We start from the raw sequence: 20,487 nt of genomic DNA on the forward strand, positions 1-20,487 counted from the left end.
TGAGCTCAGTTATAAGATATACTTTTGGTTCCTAAGGAACAGTCTGGCTCAAGGCAGAGATGCCCATCTTCAGGGGGAAAAGCACCAGAAAATTTTTATTGGGCATGGAAGAGGGTTAAGGGTCAAAACACCTTATGCAGAGCAGAGAAGGACATGGGACAGTTGCAAATTGCATCTATACCTAGGGGCTTTTTGTGAAGTATTGAAAGACTGTCATATAAAAAATGAATGTTTATTATAGTTATCTCATTTTCTGATGGTTGACTTAGAGCCCCTGAGCACCGGAAGGAACTTCTATGTTCCGAAAGCTAGATTCAAGCCGAGTTTTTCTTTTTCTTTTAAGTTGTGCCAAGGCCAGTTCTGCATAAAGAGACAATTTCTGAGTTTCCCGAGAAGCAAAAATGTTGCTCTCTATCAGCGAATCTGAGGATTGGTGCAATGGAAAGAGCACTGGTTTTGGCTTCAGAGGATCTGGGTGTGAACACCATCTCTGCACCTTACCATCTTTGTGGGCTTCAGAAAGCCTCTTAACCTCACCAGTTCTTGGGGTCCTCATTTCATAAAGGCAGGGGTTGGGCTAGATGATTTTGACAGTCCCTATCAGCTCTAAATGTAAAAAAGTATAGCGTCAATAATCTTTGCTGTGTGTGCTTCAAATATGAAAGGTCAGCTCAGTCCCAAACTCTGACATATCTCATTCATCATAACCCCGATTTTTCCATGTGTAGGTACAAACTTCCCTGGAAAAAAAAAATCTTTCACTAGTCTCATGACATTTTCTTCCATCCTCATCTTTCCACTTCTTTTATTTCCCCATTCCTGAACCAATTACATACATTGGTTATGGAAGGGATAGTTTCCCCACAGTTCACAGGTCGGTTTCAGTTGGAAATAGTATCTGAAAACTGGTGCTATTATCTAGCATGTTTCTGAACTAACTCAATCTTGTATTTCTGTGAACTGCTGAAGATAAAGCCAAATGCTGCTGCTAGAGGTTTTATTCCAGTCTGACCATACATGAATAAATAAGGAAAAGTCTATATTATCCCAAACACTCTATGTAGATCTCCCCAGTGAAATTAGCATACAGTTGAATTTTTTAAATTGTTCTTGCTTAAGCTGAATGTGTGGTCAACTCACAATTACTTCTAGTAATAAAGGGGATCATTGGCACAGATAATCCCAAACCACAAATGGTACATAAGTTATTGATGTCATAGAACATATTATGAGATTACTTTGACAACAGACTGTCCTGCCCTTCTTACTTTTTTGCGTCATTTAAGCTAATGCTAACATGATTTTGCTCTCTCTTGGCCTTAACCCACTAAACAATTTGGACTAGAAAAGTAAAAGCACACTACCTGAATGAGTGAGAGAGAAAACTTTTGAACCAAAGTGTGTCTCTGATAATCCATTTTATGTAGTCTGCACACACTCTAGACCAAAGTATTTGTCACTGACCTCATAATAAATTAAATCAAGAAAGGCATTCTGATTTGACTTAGCACTTTTGACAAAATGGGTTTTCCATATCCCTCTGCTAAGAGCCTTTTAACAATGACAACAAAAAATTCTGTTCTTTTGCCTTGCAATGAGCACTTACAAAACTAATCAGTAGCATTTGGTGGAATTCTTCAGTCAGGGCATTTCCATTGGGCTGTTGCCAGAAGCAGTAACAACCAATGGGAATTGAGCTCTTGGCCACAGGGCACTTGCCCTTACTCTGGATTTCATGCTGGTCTACTCTAAAGGCCTTGGACGCATGGCATCCTTTTTCATCATATCCCCCAAGGTGAGCCTGCAAAAACAAGTAGGGGACACGGCTAAAACAGCATATTTCTATTTTATAGAAGGAAAATTTAAAAGGAGAAACATCTTTGCTTTGAATATATATGTGTTTATATATTCAATCCCATGCCCTATTGCTAGCCGTCAACTGATAATCGATGGCAGCAGTAATCTCATAGCTGTAAGCCACTTAGTTAAAAGCCCAAGCAGAACTGCATGCTTTTCCTTCATACTTCCTTCAAAGGGAGCAAAATAACTTCAGCCATCTTCCTGATGCTCAGAAACATTGTTCCCCAAGTATTCAACAGCAAACTTAGGAGACCAAAGCAGAAGCTTCTGATCCTCTGCTTGCAGTAAGGTTGTTCTAATAGTATTGAATTCAGGAGAAAATAGAGGAGCACTCTGGACTATGTAGCACCCATCTTTGCAGTTTACTGGGATTTGCCTGTTTCCTAGTCCTCCCTCCTAGGTGCTTCTATGCTTTTTTGTCCCAACACCCTGAAACACCGATTTTCTTTCTTTTGCTTGAAAGTTTATATTAACTAGTTCATTGGTCAAAAACAGGCACTTTGATGATCCATCTCAGGAAGTTTTAGACCAAGAATGGGGAGATTTCTTCAAATTCTCCCAGAACTCTGACATGTAATACTTATAGGATCTGGGGCAATTCACGTAATCTCCCTGTGCCTCAGTTTTCCTTTTCTGTAAAATGAAAAGGGTAGCTCATCACCTCTGAGGTCCCTTCTCTGGGGTCTGTGACCCCATAATACTATAACTATAGTCTCATTGGAGCCCCTAATTAAGGTATTATAATGTATATTTCCATGAAAAGAGATACGGGGCCTGAAGCTACATATAATCCTATCATTTGTTCAGAGTAAGCTTTGGCTTAAAGATAATGAAAAGAATACTGGATTGGGAAGTGCAAAACCTGCTGTCTACTCCTAGCTCAGTCTCTCACCTCCAATATGTCTGCCTCTCTCAGCCTCAATTTTCTCATTTTCAGAATGTGAGTTTGGAGGCTATGATCACTAAAATCCCCTCCAACTTTGATTTTTATGATTGTCCAATAGACTTCTGACTAATGCTATAGCCTGGGATACCAGCTCTGACTAACTGTATGACCTTGTGAAGGTCACTCAACTATTAGGTCCTTTATCTCTCATATGAAGGCTTAGACTATATAGAGCTATTCCACTTTTTAAATTCTTTCACTCTGAACACTTTGCCCAATATAATTTGTGCCCTTAAATAGTATGACAAATGAAATGGTTGGAGAAGGACAGCTAGGTGGTGCAGTGGATAGAGCACCGGCCCTGGATTCAGGAGGACCTGAGTTCAAATCCAGATTCAGACACTTGACACTTACTAGCTGTGTGACACTGAGCAAGTAACTTAATCCTCATTGCCCTAGCAAAAAAAAAAAAAAAAGTAAATGATGGGAGAAAGGAGCAGGTAGAGCATACAGTGATCCAGTGTGAGACTCTACCCCTCTCCCTCCCTCTTGGTACATGAAGTACAAAATCCCCATCTCCTAGCAGAACCAACTTAGGGGTAAAAGAGCTCCCCCATCTCTGGATCACCCAAGTCCACTTTAGTCAAACACTCCTTTTTGTCTATTGTTTTTGAGATGGGCTGGTAACTGTGGTTGTCTATTTACCATATTTAAATAGAAGGTGCTTGGTGAACTTTTATTCTTATGTCAGTTTTATTCTATTACCACCCACAGCAATCATACCATCTCTTAACTATAAATGCTGAAATGGCAGGAAAATGTCTCTGTTTGCATTTCCTTTCTCAAAGGATATGAGCATATGAATGTATAGTGGCTTATGGGCAAAAGTTCCATACTTGAAGAAATTTGAAATCAGATATAAATTATCCCAGTGTCATGGAAGGGGCTGAGATTCAGAAGACTTGGGCTCATGTCCCAACTCTAACATTTACTATGTACCTCTGGGCCAATCTCAGTTTCTTCTTTTGTAAAATGAGGCTACGAATACTTGCACTACCTACCTCACAGGTTTGTTGTAAACTGTGAAGTGCTGCAGAAATTTGAATTGTGTATATTAACATTCTCATGGCCATCTATCCCTAAAGAGTGCTAAAGATGAGAGCCAGTTCCAGGTAGAAAAAAAATGCAACGTGGTGCTCTGTAAATTATCTCCCCCACAGCCAAATGAAAGACCACAGGAAGCTGCGGAATCTAACTCTGATTTCATGTTGGAGCAGATCGCATCTGTGGACTTCTTGGAATTTGCCTCTATTTGGTTCTTTGCTTTGTTTTTTCTCTTTCTCTCATACCAGGGAAGGGCCTTCTTAGAGACCGGGCCCAGATCTGAGCTTGGGCGAGTCCCTTCCCTCTCTGGGCCACCAGATTGCTGTTGGCCTTCATGATCTCTAAGGTCCTTTCCAGCTCTGACATGGTGTGTGTGATGCTATGATACTGTTTTCAAGCATACAAACCTTTAACCAAAGAAATTCAGTGCACCTACACAGAGGGAGAAGAGTCCTCTCTCAAATGTGACATAAAAGCAACAAATTGTTTTGCTATAATATGTTTCTCTAAAAGGATTTCTGACTTTCCGCTTTCCGTAGGTTTCACTGAATAAAAATGCATGGAATGCTATTACCGTTTGCAATGCGACATGATCTAAAAACATTGCATTTTTTAAATTTTATTTTATTTTTTTAACCCAAAGGGGACTAGCAGGTTTATTCTTTGTGCATGTGCTTTCCCCTAGACTCTGGCTGCCCTAACAAGAAATTCAATAAATCTGCTTCCAAACCATCTTGCACAAGCTTTGCATGTCCAGTCTGGGCCTGAGGAAATTAACAAGAGAATAGAGCACACCATCGACTTACGGAGTGGCGATAAATTGAGAAGAGAGCATATCAAGCCTTTCTCACTGATGTTTAAAGACTCCAGCCTGGAGCATAAGGTAGCGGGATCACGGTAGCCGCTTCTGTTTTTCCAACGTAAAGTGTTGTAAATGTCCATGGGAATGAAGACAGCACTAGGGTCTAGTCTTTCTTTTGTTTTGGCATTTCTTTTTCTATTTTTGAAATCATGAGTAGACTAAAGGCCATGGAAGGAAATGATGGTTCTTGTCATAGGACCTACAGTAACTGTAGCAGAGATTATTATTTTTTTCAGGAGTAGCCACTTTCTATAAGGAGAAACGAAAAGAAAGAATGCTTCCTTGGATCTGCATCATTTCTCATGAAGTTAATTAATGGCCAGGTGGTATCTATGTTGGAATAAAAAGGGAATGGCTAATTTTAACTCTCCCTATTCCACCATCATCCCACCAGGTCCCTTTTTCACAGTGATCAAATCCTAATAATTAAACCTGTAAAATTTGAATCATAGCATGTGAAAAGAGGCCAAACTTTGGAATCAAGAGGAGCAGGGTTCAAATTCTGTCTCTGATCCATACTGACTGTGTGATCCTCAGCAGGTCATTTCATCTCTCAGTGCCCCAGGCAATTAGCTAAGTGACAGCCCAAGTGTCATTCTGCATCAATGGAAGGATTTTCCCCACTGAGATTTTCTGACTCCTGTAACATCATAAGTGTAGAATTCTCAACAAAAAATAACCCTATGTTTTTAAGGTATCCATATTGTTCTTCTGTTTTCTTAATTGCTACTCAGTCTCTGAATGCCTTCTGGTCCTTAATCAGGGAAGTCCCTCCATGATGCAGGCTACTAACTTGACCCTCTGCAAGAAAGGGAAATAGGAAGGTGAGATGTCCCAGTGCAAGGGAACAGGATTTCTCCTTTGCACTGATCATTACCGACAAGCTTCAGCTCAGAGAGGCCAAGGGAGCCCATTATCTGCTGTGGTCCCCCCTTGTGAGTGAGAGAGGCCTCAGGGAAGAACAGCAGGGGACTTTACAGCTCAAGGAATTTAGTGCTAAGCTCCACTGAGCAATTCTGTACATCTTAGCTCAGCTGCCACAGTGACCATCCATCACTCAGTTTAGGGACCATCAAACCAATGTGCATATGCACAGACATGTTCATGGTATACCCAGAATTTTTCCTTAAAGCCATCTCAAACATGAAAACTCTGGAAGAAATACTCACTCGTGTTTGATTCCTAGCTTGAAATGCCTGAGCAACAGAAACACACAGAAGAAAAGGCAAGACAGATTGCCACAAATTCAATTCCTAAGTCAGCTAAAAATATCAAGAAACCTTTGCCTCATGAGTTTCAAAATTAGATGCGTTTGTTTAAGTTGGGAGGTCTAAAGAACTAGAAAACAAACAACGGTTTGTTTTGTTTTGTTTTTAACAAGGAATCTTTTAGATTAGTCCTTCTAAGATCTCAAAAGAGGGAAAATATATACCTGGGAATCACTTTATATTCAGACTAATTTCCTGTTTGCTATGTGGATAGAGCACTGGACTTGGAGGGCGGGAAGGAACAAGGATTTAAGTACCTACTATGTGTCAAGCACTTTACAGACACCATCTCTTTTCATCTTCACAATGTCCTTGTAAAGTAGGAGCTATTATAATCCCCATTTCATAGTTGAGGAAACTGAGGAAAGCAGAGATTAAAGCCAGGGTTATACAACTAGTTAAATGTCTGACTCCAGGGCCAGCTCTCTATCCATTGTACCACTGAACAGCCTGAGCTCTATTAGAGTAGTGTTAAAGGTTACTTAGAGTCAGGAAGATCTGGGTTCAAATCCTACCTCTGATACTTATTAGCCATTTGACTCTGAGCGAGTAATTTCAACTGTGTGAGTTTTAGGTGAGGTTCCTTCCAATGCCAAATGCATAATCCTGATAAAGATTTTCTTACTTGGATCATGAATTATAGATTCTAGGCAAATAAAATATATGCAAAGTAATTTTTGGTTTTAGTTACACCTAGGTGGTGGCTCAATGGGTCAAACACTGGGCCTGGCATTAGGAAGATCTGAATTCGAATCCTTCCTCAGATACTTCCTAGCTGTGTGACCCTGAGCAAGTCATTTAATCTCAACTTCCTCAACTTTAAAGTGGGAATGATAATAGCACCTCCCTCCTAGGGTTGTTGTGAAGATCAAATGAGATAAAATTTGCAAAATGCTTACTATACACGTGGCACATAGTAGGTGCTTAATAAAGCACATTGGAGGTTTGGTTAGTTTTGATTTTGTTTTTGTTTTTGTTTTTTTAATATTCTCAATTGTATAACTAAAGAGCCTTGTGGATTTCTAAGGGGAGTAACAAATGTGTGGGATTGGAAATCCAGGCTTTCCCTGTAATTATCCATGGGTTAATTGATTTTTTTTTTGAGGCAATTGGGGTTAAGTGACTTGCCCAAGGTCACACAGCTAGAAAGTGTTAAGTGTCTGAGTCCAGATTTGAACCCAGGTACTCCTGAATCCAGGGCCGGTGCTCTATCCACTGCGCCATCTAGCTGCCCCGGGTTAATTGATTTTAATGTACTCTGAACAAGGAAACTCCGGGTTGCGACTCCATAATCAAATAACCAATCAATCAATATTTATTTAGTGGCACCATGTTAAAGGCTAGAGATACAAAAAGAGACAAGAGATAATCCCTAACCTCAAATAGTTTTTAGTCTAATTCAGGAGACAACAGGAACACAAATATATACAAAGCAATCAAAGGGAAATGGAGGGGGATCATTTTCATTATCATGGAAGTCTGTCCACACAGCCAAACCAGATAATTTAGGGTAAAGTAGCTTCATATCCTGCCACCTTGAGAAATCTCTACTTTGGCTGTGTAAATATACCTTTGTGATGCTAAAATGAATGATGTCTCTCAACAGACATTATACAGTTTAAGGAAGAATCAGTTGAAGGTACTATAGGGATATTTAGCCCAGAGAAAAGAAGGCCAGGAGGGGTAAGGGGATGGGGGCGGGGGAGGGGGATAAGGGGGGGTTGGCAAGCAGGGGATGATTGACAACTGTGTTTAAGCATATAAAAGCCTTTCACTGGAAATACAGGTTCAAATGGTTCTGCTTGGACCATAACAGAAGGATTAGAAGCAAAAGGCAAAAGTTATAGTGAGGCAAATTTTATCTTGATAGTAGGCCTACATTTAGAGCTACCCCAAAGTGGAATGTTCTGTCTTGGGAGGATTTGGGAGGAAGTGAGGAGGGGAATGGGTATACCTGGTTCATATGTCTAGTTTATCACCTTAAAAAGAGCTCCTTTTCACCTCTAGAAATGCAATTCTATGCAACTGTGTGCTGTTTAACAATGTTTAACAATGATCTCTCAAAAATTACACCTGATTTAACTTTAATTTGAATTACTAACCTTTTCTCCATCACTTTCTTGAATGTAGACAACCAACAAAATAATAAATCAGGCCCTGATATGCAGCTTGCTTATTTCTTAATAAGCTTTGCTTATAAATATTTCTCAATACGCTTTGCTTATTCTTTTTTTGTTGTTTGTTTTTTTGTGGGGCAACAGGGGTTAAGTGACTTGCCCAGGGTCACACAGCTATAAAGTGTCAAGTGTCTGAGGCCGGATTTGAACTCAGGTACTCCTGAATCCAGGGCCGATGCTTTATCCACTGCACCACCTATCCGCCCCATGCTTTGCTTATTCTTGCAAATGCTTATACCAGATCTTTAACTGTCCCCATCTTTTTCAATCTGGTAGCAAAATGACACTGATCCAGGATTTTAGGAATATCTAGGATCTCCTATGTGCTTGGGAGACTATAGGACCTTAATTGTAGGGGCCTCCTCACACTACTGTGTTCTTTTCTGGTCTACTATCTAGCCTCTTATTCTCCACCCTACTCCTCCCAGATCTGACACTTTCCTAAGCAAATTAAAAAGCAATTTTTTCCATTCCAAAAAAAAACAAACCCCAAAACATTTTTATGTGATGAATTTAGAACTGCAATCATTATGTAAAAGTATATTTCCTGGTGGGGAAAAGTGAGAATGGAAATAATTAATTTACCTGAGTAATTTTCTCAGGGCAAAAAGAATATATTCTGTTTGAACAATGGTCTGAGAAAATGTAACATGACATGCTATGCCTCCTTTCTCCTTTATTAACGAATCAAGGCACAAAAATACCATCAAAACACACACAAAAGACTTGTAAGCATTATTCAAATTTTCTTTATAATCAGGCACTTTTATTACATAAAACTGGCATTTGCACTAAAAAGTATTGTGTAAAAATAGGACTCTCATTCACAGAATAGAAATTCAGAAACTGTTTTTAAAATTAATGCCTTTTCATTAATTACTTTTTTATAAGAACTCTACTTTTAGGAGAAAGCCTCACAAACCCAACACATATTAGTTCTGTCTGCTGCCCCTCTTTTGGGCCCTTACTGAAATTTAGGGTCATGCAATTTTAGGTCAGTGAAAGCAAGGTAACTTGTTCCCTACCCATCTGTTCTTTTTTTAGTTGAAACTCTTGGTGGGGTTGAAATAAAGGAATTGCTAATTCTAAGGACTTTACTTAAGTCTTTGCATTCCCATGCTTTATAAATCTTTACACCAGCTTATTCAGTTAAACAAATATTTTTAAGCAATTAATATTTTTTTTTTTAGTGAGGCAATTGGGGTTAAGTGACTTGCCCAGGGTCACACAGCTAGTAAGTATTAAGTATCTGAGGCCAGATTTGAACTCAGGTACTCCTGAATCCAGGGCCGGTGCTCTATCCACTGCGCCATCTAGCTGCCCCTAAGCAATTAATATTTACAAGGCACTTGCTTAGTGCCCATAAACAAGTGCTCACCTGCACTCATCACTACTGTCATTAAATGATGTTGATTACACAACTAAAGTCCTATGATATTAAGATGGGAGGAAACTGACATACTTTGTGTCACAAATACAGCCATGTATATTAAGGGAATTCTACTGATCTTGGTGAAGACCCACTGGGAAAAAATAGAGATTTGACACAGAAATAACACAATCACAGAAGAAATCTTCACAATAACATCTGACAAACAGTTATCTATCCTCTACTTAAAGTCTTCTAGTTAGTTCCAAGTGTTAAGAAGGTTTGTTTGTGGGTTTTGTTTTTTTGGTTTTTGTTTTGTTTTCTGTTATCAAGCCTCAGTTTGCCTTAGCAACTTTCACCTGTTGTTTCTGGTGCTTCCCTCAAGCGCCAAAGAGAACAAGTCAGATGCCTTACCCACATGACAGACCTTCAGATACTTCAAATACACATCTATCATATCATCATATCCCTTTTGAGTCTTCTCTTCTATGGTCTAAACATGCCAAGTTCCTTCCACCAGATCTTTGACTTTAAGGTCTTAAGAAGGTACAGGAAAAACAAACAAACAAAAAGTATAAGTCCTGAGCCTGCTAAGAGGTTCTTTTTTATCCTTCCTATCTCCAATCAGGGGACAAACACTTCACCTGTGAAATAACTAGCTTGGACCAGTAAGTGGTCCCCCTAAAAATTCCAATTCCCATGATTTCGCATAAGGTATGACCTAGACCCCTGGTTTCATTAGTATAGGAAACACCCAATGAAGAAATGTTTTCTATCAATGCAAGTCAGTACTTTCTCTGAGATTCACTGTCTTAAAGTTCTGCCTAGAACACTGAGAGATTGAGTGACTTGCACAAGGCCACACAGCCAACATGTGGAACCTGAACTTAGCTCTTCCTGGCTCCAAGACCAGTTGTCTGTTTCCTATGCTGTGCTGAATTGGGATAAACACTACTAGTAAATGTCATTTTCTCTCCAAGAAGTCCCTTTAAATTGCTCGTTTATTTTCTGAGTTAGAAGGTACTGAACAAATTCATCTAAGGTAACAGCTGGAAAAAATTAATTTAAAGAAGATTAATAGTCATGGGTCAGATGAGAGGATGTTCAGGTTTTTATTTTTTGTTTTCTTGATGGGGGTTGTTGTTGTCATTATCATAAGGTCTCTGTACCACCCTACCACTGATCATTCCTTTTGTTGCCTTTATAGAATAGGCTCTCAGCAACAACAAAATTATTTTACTACATGCACTGAGGACAAAACCATTAAACCATCCATCCTTAGGCGAGACAAGATAAGAAATAATGATTTGAAAACTTGAAAAGATCTTAGTTCAGTAAATAACAATAATTGACATCTATGTGACATTTTAACATTTACAGAAGCACTTCTGTCACAAACTCATGAGGCAGATAGTCAGAATAGTATTGATTCCATTTTATAGATAAGGAAGTGGAGGTAAAGAGAGGTTAAAAGATGTTCTTAGGTCACACAGCTAGCAAGTATTGGAGCTAGGACTTAAACTCAAGCCACCTGATTATAAGACAGATAAATCATCTTCCTACTCTTAGAGCTACCTCCCAAGTTGATCAACTATTAACACCAGTTGTCAAAATCTGCCACAGAGGGCTCTGACCTCATGCAAATGATCCTTTTCAGAGAGGATTTCTTTCTTCTTCCGACAAGACTAGAGATTTTTCAAGAGAGCTCTTTTTCTGCACATTGACATAAATTTATGCTAAAAGCCTAGGTTAATAGAGGGGATGGGGGGAGGGTTAAAGAACATCAGCATATATTTGCAGATGTATTTTGATCCTGGAAGTATCCTGATTTTGAAGTGTCCTTCTAATCATTACAGGATGATTTTCTTTAATATCTACCTGTAGACTTCAGAGTGTATATATCTCAGAACTACCATTCTTCATTTCTCTGCTAAGAGTAATACACACCCAATAAAGCTGGAAAATTCCATTCAAATTTCATGTTAAAGATTTAAAACAGTATAGCTGTGCAATGGAAACTATAGTGGATTTGGAATCCGAAGATTCAAATTCTTGCTCTACAATCGAATAGACTAGCTGTGTGACCTAGGGTTAGTTACTGACTTTCTTTTGTTCTTAGATTACTCATCTGAAAAATGAAGAGGCTGTACTAAATGATCTCCAAGATTCCTTCCAGATCAAAATCTGATAGCCTATCAGTGCATCTCAAAGATTTTTAAAAGAATATATTTACTTAAAAGTTAGACATTAGTTGCTGAGTCTGCCAGTACTTCATCAAACACCCTCAGAATAAGATAACATCTTTAAAACTAGGTTGATATTTAAAATCAGAATTGACTCTTCCTTTCTTTGGATTTTGAAGGTACATTTTAATAGCATCTTAAAGGGCTTCTTAAAATTAAATGTTATGAACATGCATTTTCTGAAAATTCTCTCCACCTTTTATGCAAGGGTCTTTATTTTAAAGAATCAGATTCCTTTTGCTTGGCAGCCCATTTCTTCAATTGCCTTCTTTTGGGATACTTTCAATACTCTTGACCTTCTCATTTTAGGATACCTATATCCTATAGAACAAGTTTCCTTTGTGTCGTGTTCAGTTTAACATAGAGAAAATGGTCTTTTAGGTGATCAGTTCAATTATTACTCACATGCTGGGTTGTGAGAATATTGATGTGTTGGATTCAAAGAAGCCCAGTAAGTAAGCAACATTCCAAGAAACTCACAATTGCTGCAGATCATCATCATTTTGATGTTAAAATTAGCTGGAGCCTGTGCCTTCCTTGAGGAATTGTGGAGACACATACCTAAACAGGAATAGGATCTAGTCTTGAAAAAATGCATCTTTCTTATGACCTTTCTTACAAGGGTCAATTTTCTGAGTCTTATGGCCAACAGTTGATCACTTCCATCATCCTGATACACTCTTGCTGCCTTCCCATATAGATGTTTGCTCAGCCATTGTTACAGCATTTGATTCTATGATTAAATTTGATTCCATAACCAATAACCAATATATCTAAGGATAACTTTCGCCTTTGAAATAAAATTTTTCAATTTTCATTCTTTATTGTCTTTGTATCTTCTTATAAGCTCTCTTTTTGGAGGGGGGCAAATGGGGATTCAGGTTTTAGACCACAGAAAATCTTCAAACACAGTCAAACACACTTTCTTTTTTCCATTACTAATGACATTAATGTTAAATAATGTATTTAAGCTAATTAATCTAACAAGTGAACTGAAAACATAATTCCATTCCATTTCTTTGCTAAGATTCCTCCTAATTAGCTTATCAAATAAGGCAATATCAAAAGTCAGCATGGATGGTTTCCATGTGAATAATCTATATGATCATCATTCATGTAGATGAATCCAAGAAATATGAAAATCTGAACTTGCAATCCTTCACTCTGGACTATGAAAAAGATCCAAAAGTATCTCCCTAGGCTCATATGTACAACCATATGTGCTTGTAGAAATCAGAGTTATATAATTAATTCAAGAGAAGTCAATATTCATTTATTAAGTATCTCTTATGTGCCAGTCACTGTATTGTATACTGGGGATATATTTGGTGACCAAAATATGATTAACTATAAATATCCTACTTGGAATCTAGATTCAACTTAAATGAAAAAAAATCCACAATTTCTCACATGTCACATAATAAGTAAGCAAATCTAAAATCAAAAATTTCAAAGGGTTCCAAGAGATAAAAGACATTCTATATGTAAAAATGTCTACATAAAGCATTTTGCTCTTCTAGTAAGTGGCAGAGATAAAAAATGAATGAAAGAATTTATCATCTAAGGCTTCAAATGAATCTAGCAGTTCTGGAAATCTATATGAGTTCTAGCTGGATTATTAAAAAAATTATTTGAAAAAATAAAAAAACTATTTGATATGTTATTGATGGGCACATAGATCGTACAGTGGATAGAGCACCGGGATTAGATTTAGGAAGGCTCATCTTCATGAGTACAAACTTGGCCTCAGACACTAACTAGCTCTATGAGCCTCGGAAAATCATTTAACCCTATTTCCCTCAGTTTCCTCACCTGTAAAATGAACCAGAGAAGGAAACTGCAAACTGTCAGTATCTTTGCCAAGAAAACTCCAAATGGGATCATGAAAAGTTGGACATGACTGAAAAGATGCAACAAAATATTTTTGATGGCATTTAGTTCCTATTCTGGTCCACATTCAGGTAGATAAATTCAATAAGTTGGATCTTCTAAATGTTTTTGGCCTCTTCTCATTTGACCCCACTGGTATTTGGTTTATGCCTCTACAACCAAAGTATAATGAAAGTGGATAAATTGGATATTTATTAAAGTGATGTAGACAGTTAATCTAGATGAGATTTTAAGTGTTCTGCATAATAAAACTACTTTCCATATATGAAAGTGTTGACTAAGCCTGGATTCTTTTTTTTCATTTATTTAGTTTTATTTTCCCTAATTATATGTGAAACAATTTAATGTCCATTTTAAAATCTTTCTGCTCCAAATTTTCTTCCTTCCTCCCCCCTCACCTTAAGAAGGCAAGCTATTCAATATAAGTTATACACATGTATTCGTGTAAAACATTCCCATATTAGTCAAGTTGTGAAAGAAAATAGGCAAAAAAAAACTCAAGAAAAATTTTAAAAGAATGCTTCAATTTGTATTCAGACACTATCAGTTCTTTCTCTGGAGATGGATCACATCTTTCATCATAAGTCCTTCAGAGTTGTCTTAGATCATTATAATGCTGAGAATTGCCAAGTCATTCACAGCTGATTATCTTACATTATTGCTGTTACTTTGTATACAGTACATTTCACTTTGCATCAGCTCTTGCAAGTCTTTCCAGGATTTTTGGAGAGGATCCTGCTAATTATTTCTTATAGCAGAATAGTGTTCCATCATAATCCCATCGCACAATTTGTTCAGCCATTCCCCAATTGAGGAGTATCCCCTCAATTTGAAATACTATGTACCAGAAAAGAGCTTCCATAAATATTTTTGTACATATAGGTCATTTGTGCTTAACCTGGATTCTTAATGAAATGCAAGAGAGTTGAAAGTCAAAAGTTATTCTAGAACCCCAGATGTATTTTCATTTTTTTCCATGACTATTGATGACCCTATTGTACCTATGCTAATATCTGTTACAAAAAAATGATTAATTTACGTAACTATAGGTTAGTCTGCATCATGAAATGTAAGTGCACTAAAATGGTGTTCATGGACCCTGGGAAGACAATAATCTATGTTGTATTAATTCATATTACCAAGGATGATGGTTTCCTTTTAAAAGATAAATTTTCTATGTAAAGATGAATAAAGAGACCAAGCAAGCCCTATATACTCAGAGACACCAAAGCAAACATTAGGTCAAACACATTTTTGTTTCTCTACATGATGCCAAAATAACTTTTCCGGAAGAAGCTAAGTCATTTTTTTGTGGGTGGATCTATCTATATTTTGAAACAGTTGCTTGTGGTTTTCTAGCTTGCCAGAAATGAAATACATAAAGAAAATCTAGAAAAATAACTTTTTAGTACTTGTCTTCAATATTCAACACTGCCTGTCTCCCTAGGCACATGTGTGCACTTACATGTTTGTAGACATAAGAGCAATATATTCAAGTCAGGAGTCATTATTAAGTACGTGCTATGTGGCAAGCACTGTGTTGTATCCCAGGCATATAAAAATGAAAATAAAATAGATCTTGTCCTCATGGAGATTACATTCTATTCAGATAATCATAACATTGACATTTTAATTGGTCTATTTGGTAATCAATTTATTAATGAGACCATCAGGTAGTGTACATGACTGTCCAGGGTAAGAAAGATAGTTAAATAGATTATATCATCTTAATGTGTAAGAAACTTGTATTTCGGGTAATTTTCACAAGCAGCAAATCCTGAATCTTCTTTTTATTTTTTCCTCCACTTTTAAACTATTTGGATATTTTATAGACATTGATTGAAACTAACCATCAATAGCTCATTACAAAGAAACCTGCTAGATGTCATAGATAATGTGAGATATATACAAAATAAAATCAAAAACCAGTACATGCTTTAGTGGAAAATTAAAAATCCCTTTATGGGGTACTGGTGGAAATATATTTTTAAATCATATAGGTCTCTTGGTTGAAAACAAATCAATCAGGGGGCAGCTAGGTGGCGCAGTGGATAAAGCACTGGCCCTGGATTTAGGAGGACCCGAGTTCAAATCTGGCCTCAGACACTTGACACATAGTAGCTGTGTGACCCTGGGCAAGTCACTTAACCCTCATTGCCCTGCAAAAAAACACAACAAAAAAAAAGAAAAAAAGAAAACAAATCAATCAGCTGGTCACTCGTATGAGCATGCTCACCTCTTAACAGTCTTACTTAGATATGCCTTTCTGCTCTGCTGCCCAGAAATAAGCCCATGGCTATATAGTTGCTTAACTGTCAAATAAGGTTAAAATTAATAATAATAATAATAATAATGTTTATGTATAACATTCTTCTGGATGTTCCTCATCGACTGCCAGGTTCAAGAAAAATAAGATATATGAGCAAAATAAGAATAATCTATACTTTTAGACAAAACCAGAGATTGGAATCTTGTCATTAATCACATGCATTTGAAGAGTAGGAGGCAAAAACACTTGGACTCCTTGTCTACTGGTTCAGTTGCCTTTATTCATTGACCAACCATTTCATTCAATGAAAAATTCCATCTCACTGTTGTTTGACTAAATTGAACAATCAAAAGCATTGATCAGTTTCAGAAAATAACTGAACACATGAAACTGGAATAAGATTAAGCATCATTTTTCTAATTGTTTCTTGGTCCAATTAACTTGTTATCAATATAGTACCCAGATTCTGGTCCTAGATTTAAATGTCACTTCTTCCCTGACCTGGCCATGGCTACATGTAAATTAGAATCTATTTTACAACTAAACCAAGAGAATATCCTTTCAAGTGATATAAACTGTTTTCTTATGTATTTTTACTTATAGCCTGGTTTTTTCCTGGATATTACTTTCTTAACTTGAAAAGTAGAGGATAAAAAGAATAAAACCTCGAAAAAATCAAGGAGCTCAAAATACTTTTTAGGAAAATTTTAAAATGTTACCTTGTGCGTCCATCAATCTTGTAATGTCAATGATTGTTGCTGTTCAGTCATTTCAGTCATGCCCCAGTCTTTGTGACTCCATTTGGGGTAGTCTTGGCAAAGACACTGGAGTGGTTTGCTATGTCCTTCTCCACATCATTTAACAGTTGGACAACTGAGGTAGACAGGGTTAAGTGACTTGTCCAGGATTACACATCTAGTAATTGTATAAGACTATATTTGAACTGATGAAGATGAGTCTTCCTGACTACAGACATGGTACTCTGTCCACTGTGCCACCTAACACTGAATTTTGAACAGGAAAAAAAATCTAGGTTGTACATAGGAATTAGTTTGATGAAAGCTTCACTTATTAGAGAGTTATAAATAAAGTAATGTATATTCATTCTTGGCCACTAGGAGAAAAGAAGTCCATGGATATACACTTTTTAAGATTTGGGTACATTCTAATCCAACCATTCTAGAAAGCAGTTTGGAATTGTGCTCAAAGGACTGTAAATCTGTCCATACCCTTTGATCCAGCAATACCACTGCTAGATTTATATCCCAAAGACATCCCAAAGGAGAAAAAGATCTATTTGCACAAAAATATTTATAGTGGCTCTTTTTGTGGTGGTTAAGAATTGGAATCAAAAGAATGTCCATCAATTGGGGAATGACTAAACAAGCTGTGGTATATAATGGTGATGGAATATTATTATGCTAAAAGAAATGATAAGCAGGATGATTTCAGAAAGGCCTGGAAAGATTTATATGAACTGATATATAATGAACTGAGCAGAACCAGGAGAACGTTATGAACAGCAAGAGTAATATTATTTGATGAAGAACTATGAATGACCTAACAATTCTCAGCAATACAATGATCCTAGACAGTCCCAAAGGACTAATGATGAAGCATACTGTCCACCTCCAAAGAAAAAAGTGATACTGATTAAACACAGACTGAAGCATGCTATTTTCACTTTCTTTCATTTTTTTCTTTTATTTAATTTTTCTTAGACAAAATGACTAATATGGTAATTTTTACATAATTGCACATGTATAACCTATATCTGATTACTTACCACCTCAAGGAGAGGGGAGGGGAGGAAGGGAAGGAGGGATAGAATTTGAAACTCAAAACTTTAAATCAATTGTTTATTATTTTTAAAAAAAAATTTTAAAGGGCACACAAGGTGATAGTAACTACCTAGACCCTTGGCAAAAAAAAATAAAGATTTGAGTGCATTAATGTCTGGACACATTAATGGAGATAGGAGACTAAACAAAATGTCTAATGGAAGGTAGAGGAGTGCACTTTTGGGTTTAGGAAGACCTTGGTTCAAACCTCTCCTCAGACACTTTCTAATTCTCTGACCCTGGGCAAGTCATAAAACCTTTCTCCCTCTGTTTTCTCTGTAAAATAGGGATAATAATAGCACCAATTTCACTGGGATCTTAGGGGATCACAAGGATGTGAGGATGAAATAATGCTTTGCAAACCAAAAATCACTAAATAAAAGTGAGATGCTGGTGGTAATGGTGGTGGTGGTAATGTTGGTGATGATGATATAGAATGAGCACAGTATAATGGAAAGAGCACCAGATTAGGACTCATAAAATGTGCATTTGGGTCTGAACTCTGCCAGCTTTATGACTTTAAGTTATGGAAACTCTCAGCCTCAATTTCTCTCATAGAAAATGAGATATTTGGACTAGGTGATTAAAAGAACTCATGTTCATATAACCATTTAGTATTTTATAAAGCCTTTACTTCAAAAGGACACTGGGAAGTAGATAGGGAAACATTATTAGCACCATTTTATAGATGAAGAAACTGACACTCAGAAAAGTAAAGCAGTATTATATTGCTATTGCTGGAATTCAAACTGAGGTCTCCTTAATAGAAGACCAATGCACTTAGATCACCCTTTCTCAACCATCAAATTGATCTGTTTTCATCATTTCACTCTAATGGTACAGATAATGTGTTACCAATGCTTGCCATCCTGTGTTCTATGTTTTCCCAAAAGTTCACCACAGGGAATTGACCCAACAGTCTGGGGGCCTTCTTTACTTTTTCCTCACAATTGCAATGCTGCAAATACAATCTTCTACAGCTGACAACTATTGCCCTTCATGCTTCCTACATGACCAGTTATATTACACACACTGAATGATCTCTAGAGTCCTTTATAACAGACTATAAATGTATTCTTGTGAATTTACAGTGAATAACTGGGCACTGCAAAATATGGAGTATGGTCCCTCACTTTGAATTCTAATAATTAAAACAAGATCCTAAATATACTCTTACTGTGACTTTTTATTTGTGTGACATTGGTGAAGTTATTTAACCAATCTGGGCCTCAGTATCCTCATCTATAAATGAGCATTACACTAAATGATCCCTGAGATCCCAAAGGCACGCAGACAAATGTCTAATATCCAGCTTTCAAAAAAATCTACACAGGACTAATTTTTTTTTATTTGATCTGAATTATCAACATTTTCACCATCACTTTGTTAAGTTTAGACCATCAACAAAAATAATAAATCAAGCCCTGGTTTGTATCATTTATCAATTTCCATGGTGCAAATGCTCATACTGACAATTTAACAATCACCTCTCCCAAACCACCAGTTCAAACTTGCTCTAGCATATCTTTTCTTTTCTTTTCTTTTTTTAGTGAGGCAATTGGGGTTAAGTGACTTGCCCAGGGTCACACAGCTAGTAAGTGTTAAGTGTCTGAGGCCAGATTTGAACTCAGGTCCTCCTGACTCCAGGGCTGGTGCTCTATCCACTGTGCCACCTAGCTGCCCCTAGCATATCTTTTCTAATGCAAAAACTACAATTATTTGAAAAGGTCAACATCTAGAAGATGGTTGATCAAAATTTGGTGATGGGAGATGATGTACACAAATAACTATAGTTCAAAGTAATATATAACTATAGTACAATGAGTAGCAAGGAATATTCCAGCCAAAGTATTATGAGAAATTCTAGGAAATGATTTTGATTTGTTGTGATGAGGGTGAGGAGAGGAAGGTCAGGAAATCCTTCATTGAAGAGGTAACTTCCAGTTGGATGTTAAAGTAATTTTAAGACTTTGACAGAGTTAGGAGAGAGTCTATTCCAGGAGTGAAGAATAGTTTGAAGCATGGCATAGAGATAAGAAAGGGCAGGAGAGTTGTCCGATTTTCCTGGAACATAAATAAGAGTACTCAAAGAAAAGCGATAAGTAATCAAGTTAGAAAAGTGGGCTAAAGCTACACTGGAATGGATCACAAAGAGTATGATATAAAGTTTGTACTTTTTTCAGCAGGTAGTCAGGATAAACTGAAAGTCTATGAGTAGAGGTGACAGGAGCAATGAATTAAGGTTACTAATATGGTAACATGAATCCACACTTGACATTAGGTACCAATGTCAAGTGTGGATTGGCTCCACTGCAACAGATTAAAGCAGGAAACCAATAATAAAAGTCTAATTGTGATGGGATTGGTCCTGGAATAGAATGGGGGAAGTATTAGAAAGTAGAAAGTAGATGCCAAAGACAGGAGGTGAAAAGACTTGACAACCTATAGGATACATGGACTGGAGAAGGAAAAATCAAAGATGATGAGCCTGGGTACCTACAAGTATTGTGATAATGTCAACAGAAATTAAGGAGGAGAAAAAGAGGACATCACAATTTGGGGACATATTGAGTTTGAAGTATATTTACATATAGATATTGAGCAGGCAATTTGATGTATTATCCTGGAATTCTGGGAAAGGATTAATGATAAAAATACAAATTTCAGAGTCATCTTAGAGTTGTTCATTTAAGTAATGGGACTGAATGAGATTACAAA

General features: G+C 37.0%; 1 protein-coding gene across 2 annotated transcripts in view; it reads left to right on the forward strand.

The window, feature by feature from the left end:
• The window catches only part of ADCY8 (adenylate cyclase 8), a 373,977-nt gene that overhangs the window by 230,983 nt on the left and 122,507 nt on the right, over window positions 1–20,487 (forward strand). Inside the window, exon 8 of one of the 2 annotated variants that reach the window (XM_043978000.1) lies at window positions 4,536–4,733. The exons of the other annotated variant lie outside the window; for it this stretch is intronic. Within the exon in view, the coding sequence (XP_043833935.1) occupies window positions 4,536–4,733 (198 nt within the window). The remainder of the gene's footprint in view (window positions 1–4,535; window positions 4,734–20,487) is intronic. 2 annotated transcript variants of the gene reach the window in all.

The sequence above is a fragment of the Dromiciops gliroides genome, chromosome 1, assembly GCF_019393635.1.
Source record: "Dromiciops gliroides isolate mDroGli1 chromosome 1, mDroGli1.pri, whole genome shotgun sequence".
Taxonomy (NCBI): Eukaryota; Metazoa; Chordata; class Mammalia; order Microbiotheria; family Microbiotheriidae; genus Dromiciops; species Dromiciops gliroides.